The 8,734-nt window shown below is 40.8% G+C and overlaps 2 protein-coding genes across 2 annotated transcripts; both read left to right on the top strand.

Annotated features, from left to right (window-relative positions):
* Positions 1-786: 786 nt before the first annotated feature.
* Positions 787-1,936, top strand: LOC108972507. The gene has a single exon (XM_018939129.1). The coding sequence runs from the start codon at positions 957-959 to the stop codon at positions 1,644-1,646; it is 690 nt and encodes a 229-aa protein (XP_018794674.1). The 5' UTR covers positions 787-956; the 3' UTR covers positions 1,647-1,936.
* A 737-nt stretch (positions 1,937-2,673) lies between these two features.
* LOC108972506 lies at positions 2,674-3,897 on the top strand. The gene has a single exon (XM_018939128.1). The coding sequence runs from the start codon at positions 2,886-2,888 to the stop codon at positions 3,579-3,581; it is 696 nt and encodes a 231-aa protein (XP_018794673.1). The 5' UTR covers positions 2,674-2,885; the 3' UTR covers positions 3,582-3,897.
* Positions 3,898-8,734: the final 4,837 nt, after the last annotated feature.

The following is an 8,734-nucleotide window of genomic DNA, read 5'->3' as shown; positions in this document are numbered from 1 at the left end:
TATCGGCTCTACAGTATGTGAAAATATAGATCGAATGACTGGCGTTGGATTAGCGAGCTTGATATCGCTGTAGAGCGCGCTCTCTCTACCACATAAGCTTGGTTAGACCTAAGTGTCTATTAAATAATAAAGTTAGGCTTGATTAGATAAAAAATTGAAAAGGTTTATAAGCAAATGTTCTATAAATTTTCTTATCATAATCACTTTTAATAAAAGTTACTTATAATAATATAAAAATGCTGAATAAATGTAATAAATTAAAATGTTTTTGCAACTTGTAATTTCTGGTCCTGGAGTTCGTAAATTTTGAATATACGTATAAATCTGATATGAAAAGCGGCCTCAAAGTAAGGTTCTCTTGATCTTAAGGGTACCGTATAATTTGAGCTCTTCCCGCTCGTGATGTTTAGGCAAGTTTCAATTCCGATTCTAATATGGAAGGGATATTCGAGCAAGCAAATAGCTTCACCAATCTTACGACGCTTCTTTTTCTACAAACAATCAGCTGATACGTATATTGATTCTGCAAAATTTTTGCCTGAAATAACTTGCCTTACTGCCACAAGTAGTGTTTAAGCTTAAATGAATAACTCATAGGTAACCATTAAGAAGCTGCCTCGAATTCTAAAACCAGTAAATTTAAACCTTAGTCCTCTAGTCCGACCAGCCCTTTAAGAAATCAACCTTTCCAAGCTGCACCGTCGAAACATCAATTTTGAAAATATTACATCTTTCAGCAACCTTTGAAAAAATGGGCTCCCTCAACTCATTTGTAATAATCTTAAAAAGAAAATATCAAAAAAAAAAAAATCTATTCTTTAAAGCTTAATTTCACTTTATCCTAAATTTAATGCAAAAAAAATTTAAACTTTATAAGAACAACTAAATTCTAAATTCTCTTTTATTAATTTGACATATACTTAAGGGCTTTCCATTTCGTGCAACAAATATACGCTATGCTAAGTTTAAAATCGCTCGCTTTGGCGCTGACATCATCGAAAATGTCACTTATCTGCGCACAACGCCTCACTTCCTCCGACGCACCCGAGTTAGTACTGGGCTGCATCCCACCTCCTCCCAAGAAATCGGATAAACATCCTGCGCGCGATGGTTGCAAATTCATTGAGCCGCGGTGCGCTGAGGAGAAAATGCAGCATGTCACATGCAAAAAGCGTGAGTTCCCACCACACTTCAACTTTGATGAATGCTGTCCGCCTTGCAGGGACGTTTTACCGCGTTTCGACGATCTCTACTATCAGCCGTCGGACAAGGAGAAACGTAAATACCAGCAAACATGGTCCGAGTGTCCGCGCCTGTTTATTGTACCACGGAAAATCTGCTGCTACGAACATTTCGATGTGCCGAAAATGGAGAAACGAGAGTTTAAACGCGATGAAGACCAGTTCAATAATTACCACGTCAAAACTTGTAGGAATAATTCACAATCACGTTGCGCCAAAATTACGTGGCCCGGTTGCCGCATAGGCAGATGGCCGCCCAAATGTTTTGTCATTAAACATAGCAGCGGCTGCTTGAAGATATGCACACCCTACCCGAGCTATTCGGAGTGCAAACGTCCGAAACCGAAATCCTTGCCACCGGTCGAATGCGCTTGCCTAAGGGCTGGACCGTGCATTCACAATTGATTGTCTCAGGGGTGGACGGTGCGTCCTTAATTGATTTACAAGTGTATAGTGGTCTGTAATTGATATTGAAGCTTTTTTTGTGAAGGAAGCAATGGACTGAACATTCAAGCAACTAAGTGCAATCAATCTTGTGTCTTCTTCAATCAGCATTGAAGCTGTGTGGGACTGAAAGCCCTGTTTTGCTTTCGAATGAAGTTCAAAAGTGGGTCTATTTTCGGTGATTTCGGCTACTAAAAGCTGTGATATTGTAAAAATTGGACTTGATAAAATAAATTTTTCGTAATTGGTAATTTTCTATTTAGATTCTTTATATGCGCTTTTTACTGATGACGTTCCGCTCACGTCATTGTTGGGTTGGTTGGTATGTACAGGCTGAGATGATTCCCTCTTTGCGGTGGTCGGCTTTGAGCGTACTGTCTCATAAGGGTTTTAACCCTCGCCTTGGCCTCATTGCTGAGACAATATTGGAGTCATAAGTGGGGACCCTTTAAGAATGGAAAATAAAGCAGAACAAAACTAAAAAGGATGTGAGTGGAAGTAGGTTGGAATCAACCCCGGGCGGTCCTTGCCAAGGAAGAGGGAACAGTATGAAGAGGAATCTCTACTAAGATCATAGGGAGTTCCGATACGCCGGCTATTGCCAAAGGTAGCTCGAACAACGATAGTGACTCGCGCGGGCGATCCATGCCTAGGAAGACCGCCTGTTAATAAAAGTAATGTCAGCAAACATGTTTTCCCCGAAAGACTTGGTAAGGCATGGGGAGTTGGTCGAAACCTCCGACGGATAGTGAAAGTAAGGCAGTTAAGGAACCTTTTCTAAGATCATGGAGAGCTCCGATGCCCCGGCAAGTGCTAAGAGTAGTCGGATCGTCGTTGAACAGCTAAAATCTTGAAGAATGGTAGACCCATAATCTTAAGAAGTACCAGTATACGAACCAGTTCAGCTCAACCGCGAGCACACACTTGCTCCACGGCTAGAATTATAAATGTTGTCTCAGTAGCAACATTTTTAAACTCTTTTCAATAATATTTGAAAAACAAAAATTTTAATTTAATTCGAAAATCTAAAGTTTCTTACAGTTTCCCTCTCAAAATACACAAAAACAAATAAAAAAGCTCAAAATTATTTCTTTGAAACCGCAAAATTCCAAATTCCAACGATATTCCAATTTTCGACCTGAATCTCTTACAAAAACAACAGCTATATAAAGTTTGCACAAGTTTTGGAAACGAAGAAAAATGGCGCTCTTTCGTGCATTTGGTAATCAGCTCTTGCAAGACCTGAAAACTCCAGCCTTCAATAAGTGTCTGCCACGTACAATGGCCAGCCAAAAAAAGCACCCAGGCTATCGTGCACATTGCGCATCTGACGATCCAAAGTGTAGCGAGAAGAAGATCAAAGAAAAGAAAGATAGCGGCGAATGCGATAAAAAGAAAGAAAAGAAGCGTACTTCTATGTGGTTAAACCCAGAGTGTTGTCTGGACGTATGCCCAGATATCTTGCCGCGTTTCGACGATCTCTACTATAAAGCCTCCGACAAAGCCAAACGCAAGTACACGAGGACGTGGAACGAATGTCCAGATCTGAAAATAGCCCCGCGAAAGATTTGCTGTTTTGATAACATCTCCTTGCCGCCATTAGAAAAACGCAAAAAACGTCGTGGTGATCGAGAAAGCGCTTGTCCCGTTCCGACGGCTGAGCAAAAAGCCGGCTGTTCGATAAAACAGAATAAGCGCTGTATTAAAATTCGTCTACCCGGCTGCGGCGCCGTACGTGAACCACCGAAATGTTTCGTCATCAAACATGCAGCGAAATGCCGTAAGATTTGCACACCATATCCAGCATATTCGGAATGCTCACGACCTAAACCGAAGCCACGTCCTCCAGTCGAATGCAATTGCCTGGTCGTGGGTCCACTCTGCGGCCTACATTAGTCGCGGGTATGCGCAAAATAGTCACGTTGTTGCCGAAGTGTAGGGCCGTGTTTAGTGAAACTGGTTAGATATGGAAAGCATTTAAATGGTGCATTGCATAATATCATTCAAAGTTTCAGCTTTCAGTTTCGTGCTTGAAGCTGGTCATGATATTGAAAGCTGAAATTATTGAGAAACTTATTTAGTTGGAAACAAGCGAAAAGCTCGTATAAAAAGTATTGTTGAAAACAAGACTAGCCACTTCCAGCAATTCTTATTATTAATTATTTATTTATTAACTTATTTCGAAAATAAAATTTTATGTTGAAATTAAAAACTCCAAAATTTAAACAAAAAAATTCTAAATTTAATAAAAGCTGAAAGTAACACAAAACAATAATCTAAAAGCTTGTTTTGCTAAAAGAATGTTCTTTACAGATTTCGAAAACACCTTTTAAGAGATTTTCTCTCTCATGGATTTCTGTATCAATTTTAAGAGCAAGGCAGAGTGCTTTGTGATCCATAGCTCTCTTCTGATAGAATTTACGGAATACCCACATAAATGCTACAGAGAAAGTAATATGACTGATTTTCTTACGCCACGATTGTACTTAGGGGCGTACGAGCACCTACTGTATTGGGTAGAGGGCGTTACTAGATAACGAACGAGTGGCTGGTCAGTTGTCACCTGGAGAGTCAGAACAAACATTTTCGTGCGACGTGTTTCTGTGAGTGGTGCAAGCCGAAAAAGTCCGTCAGAGCAGAGGTACGCGATTAAATCTGTGTGAAACTCGGTAAATCTACGACAGAGACATTTGATATGATCAAACAGGCTTACCCAGAGGTTTCTTTAGCAAACATTTTCTTTGGAAGTGATGTGTTTCAGTGGCAGCATGCCTTTTTGGACTGTCGGGAAGAGGTCGTTCATAACGACCGGAAGAATGAGCAAATCCAAAGGGAAAACATCCACCATAAATTTGTTCCTGCTGAACAAACCGTCAACGCTAAATTTTACGTGAAAGTCCTCAAGAGACTCAAACGAGTGTTTTTCAGGTCCGACAAGACATCACATACGATTGAAAGTTGCACCACGACAAAGCCCGGCTCACATCGCCTTTCTTGTGGACAGCTACCCAACCAAGGCCGGCAGATGTGGCCTCTCCGGAATTTTTTTTGTTTCCTTGCCTGAAAAGGCCGATGAGAGCCAAGCATTTTGAGACGACAGAGGGGAACCAAGCACCATGCACTTCGGCTCTCAAGGTTATTCCAGAGAATGCCTTACGTGACGCCTTCATTACTTGGAAATCGCGCTGGCAGCGCTGTATCGGCAGAGAAGGAGTCTATTTTGAAAGTTTTTAAAGAATTGTAACGATTGGTTCTGCTCTATTCTGTAACTCGATTTGAAAAAAGTTACTCGAATTCTGATTTCAAGGGAATGATACCTGGATTTATTCCCCAAGAATACAGCTACTGTAATAACCATAAGATCACTACCAGAATTGATAAAATACGATATATTTTTCGGGTAGGAAAAGGCTGATTTCAGCTCAAGCTGAGTAGGCGCTGCTTTCGCATTTTGACACCACTTAAGAACAACTTACGTTGATTCTCCTGCAGCTCGCTGCCATATTCAATTGAAAACTACAAAGAGAGCGGCAATTTAGACGCCCAAAATAGAACTCTTCCAGATACAATATTTTGAGAAAAAGTACCCGACATATTTGGAACACGAAATGAATTTTGACAGCGCGGCCTTCAAAGGCAGTGCAGACGACTATAAAGGTGCAGTAAATAGATAATTTCACTTAAAATTTGTACGAAAACAATAAGGCATACATACATATGTACATACGGTTTTTGGAAACAAAAAGTTCTGAAGAAAAGCGAAAGATACTTGCAACACAGCAGACGTGAAGGAAGAGTTCTTACTAATGTCGAGCGTTAAGCAAGTTTCTATGTATGGTAAGCACACACGTCTGCGTCTTGAAAGTACACACGCACATCTTGCTACGCATCTGTCTGCACCTAGTGCAACTGACAGCCAGCCTGTCTGCTGCTGAAGTGTCTGCCACACAAAGTGTTGAAATGCAAGCAGGCACAACAGCATGTGACTAGAGGGGTCGGTGTGCAGGGTAGGGGAATTGCTGCTGACGACTGATGCGATTTGAGGCATACATACGTATATATGTGTATGTATGTGTGTATGTGCAGTTGAAAGTTTTGCTGCATGCGTTTTCAAGCAAAGTCTTGCATGTTGCGTGCAACAGCGGCGGCTGGCAATTTTTGTATGATTTCGGCAACAACTACAACAGCACGCATTGCTTTGCAGCAGTAAAACAACAAACTATTGAGAAAAAATGTACCTCGACGCATTTGGCATTTCATCTGAAATTCAACTAACACTCCACAACAACAACTCAAGTAGTTTGTCAGCAACATTTTAAACAAAGCGACGACACATCACAGCACACAGCAAGGCGGCCGAAAACTAGTGAAAAGTGTCCGAATAACCGAAGAAAAGCAAATAAGCGAAGTCCAAAAACCAACTTGAAGTTCCCCTTTTCCCGCCGCTATTCTGTGAATATGTAAAATGCATCGTTGTTTGGGGTCGAAAAGACAAAGCGAGTGGAAAATAGGCCGCTCGCACCGAGTAACAAATAGCCAACAAATTCAGAAAAATTACAAAAAACTACAAAAAAGACAGCCGAAAAGGCCGAAAAGCCCTGCTGCATACGTCACACCATGCCACCCTGTCTCCGTCGCATAACAAGTACACGCGCACGCACACATTTATCATAGCAAACAAATGTGCTGCGCAGTCAAATGCTTCACAGCCACTAGCTGCATGACAGTTGTTGTTGTTGTCGCGTCATTGTTGTTGTCAACGCGGCCAACACAATTTTTCGCCTTGGCCTTTGTTTTTTCACTTGAAATTGTAGATGCTTTTCGTTAACTCATTACTAGACACACACTTAATCATAAAGCTGCGAGAAAATGAGTCTTATTGTTGTTATTATTGTTGCCTTTTATGTTGGTTGGTAATGCCAGTTAAACTGATAACAAATTTCGTTTTGTAATGAATTGCGTTGGCCGCACTCAACACTGCGCACTCACACGCACACACACACAAACAAACATTCATGTGCAGATACTTGCCGCCACTTAAACCCCTTCTTCTTGCATGCAGCCACGCTGGTCACTCAAGTATGTTGTTAAAGTAATTTGTTGCTGCCACCAACAGCACCAAGTTGCTATTAATATGTGCTCGTTGTTGTTGTTATTGTTACTATTATTACAACCGTTTCTGTAGCAATGATGTCTTCAAAATTTGGCACCATAAAAAGTATATGTTTCCAAAAAACGCTGTTTTATAAGCAATCCAACAATGCATAGCCAAGTGTGTGCATGTGTGCGTGTGTATGTGTTTGTCATCTTGAAAACTGTTGAATTTCTCACTTCTCATTTCGCCGGAGCGCTACAATACATACTTGCATGTAAATGTGCCTACATGGCATCTACCTCTTCTTTTGGGACCGACACCAATTCATTCAATGTGTGGCATCAAGTGTTTCCAAGTGCCGAAGTGGATCATCGCCAGCTTGATTGTAGATGTACGCAGTGTCAATTTGTATACTATATCATGGGTTTATTTGCTTTTGCCCACATAGCTGTTGTATTGCGTCAAAGGATGTTAGAGAACTTCGAAAATAGTTGCTTTTTACTAACCTTCCATCAATTGGGGGCTCTACTGTGACCAATAAGCTGTTCGAGAAAAGCAGTAGCTTATACCGCAAACGTAAGGAAGTAACTTGATGAAACCTAGGTCTCTCATTGAATGATCGAGTTGTTACACGAAGATTCTAGAGAGCCGGTTAAATTGAAAGCGTAAAAAATACAGCTTGTGCAAGAACTGATGCCGCTCGACCTTCACAAGCAACACCGCTTCGCTTTATGGGCTCCGAAAAATTTCCAAGAAGATCCGACGAAGTTTTCGAACCAAACTTTGTTCAGCCATGAGGCCTGTTTCTGGTTCAACGGGTATGTAAGCAAGTAAAATTGCCGCCTTTGTGACGAAGAGCAACCTGAAACGATTCAAGAACTGTCATTTCATAAAGAAAAAACCCAGACCATTGTTGATGCGTGGTCATATATCTTCAAAAATGATGTTGGTAGGACGTAACTCGTCAGTGGCCACGTTATCACGCCACTATAACCGACTTTTTAATGCCTAAAAGTGAAGCTAGCGATCTCAGCGTCTTATGGTTTCTACAAGATGGCGGCACTTCGCACACATCGCATCATTCAATGGATTTATTGAGAGAACATTTCGGTGAGCAATTCACGCTTTGGGCCGGTCGATTGGTCAACAAGATCGTGTAATATCACAACGTTTCCTGTGAGGATATGTAAAGTCTAAAGTCTAATCGGGCAATGCAGTATCGATAGAAGCCTTGCAGCAAAACATCACGTGAATCATTCGCCAGTTATAAGTCGAAATGCTCGAACGAGTCATTGAAAATTGGACTCAACAGATGGAGCATCTGAGACATCTGTCTCGCCGCGACCTAAATTTGAAAGAGAAGCCCTTCAAAAAATAAATGCCAAAGAATGATTTTTCGAAAGATAATAAACATTCCCCATTACATTTGAAGTTTCTCCATTCTTTCTTTAAAAAAGTAGGGAACCTCGAGAGGGTTCATCTGTTATATCAACTATTCGGAAGCGAAATACTTTATAATAATTTCAAAGGTAAATCGCAGTTAAAGATATCTTCAGTCGCATAAGTTTACAAGCTTGTTTGTAAAATCAAAATTTCTATGAATAAAATATGCGAGGCATGGCAAATTCAATTTGACATATTAATATTAAAAACCAATTGACAATGCAAATATTATAGCGACTTTGGAATTTTTACAATCGAGGACGTGAGGCCACAACTGCCAGCACCAACGAAAGCGACATAGCTAGCGAAGGCAATAAGACACTTGACGCATTTTAAAAAGTGCCAATGACGCACGCTTGGCAACAGAATCTGTGCACTACAGCGGGTATATATGTACATATGTATGTGTTTTGCGAACGCAAGTGTGAATGGGTTTCCAGAAATGCTCGGTTTTTTAATTTTGCATTCAATGTATATGAGAATTGCTAATGGCTTTATCGCTGGCGTGTAG

This window comes from Bactrocera latifrons, unplaced genomic scaffold (genome assembly GCF_001853355.1).
Source record: "Bactrocera latifrons isolate USDA-ARS-PBARC rearing strain unplaced genomic scaffold, ASM185335v1 scaffold_40, whole genome shotgun sequence".
In the NCBI taxonomy this organism is placed as follows: Eukaryota; Metazoa; Arthropoda; class Insecta; order Diptera; family Tephritidae; genus Bactrocera; species Bactrocera latifrons.
The sequence above is the reverse complement of the archived record's forward strand: the minus strand, read 5'-3'. Positions and strand labels throughout refer to the sequence as shown.

Coding starts and splice junctions, on each gene's coding strand:
- LOC108972506 (XM_018939128.1), top strand. CDS start 2,886: ATGGCGCTCTTTCGTGCATTTGGTAATCAGCTCTTGCAAGACCTGAAA.
- LOC108972507 (XM_018939129.1), top strand. CDS start 957: ATGCTAAGTTTAAAATCGCTCGCTTTGGCGCTGACATCATCGAAAATG.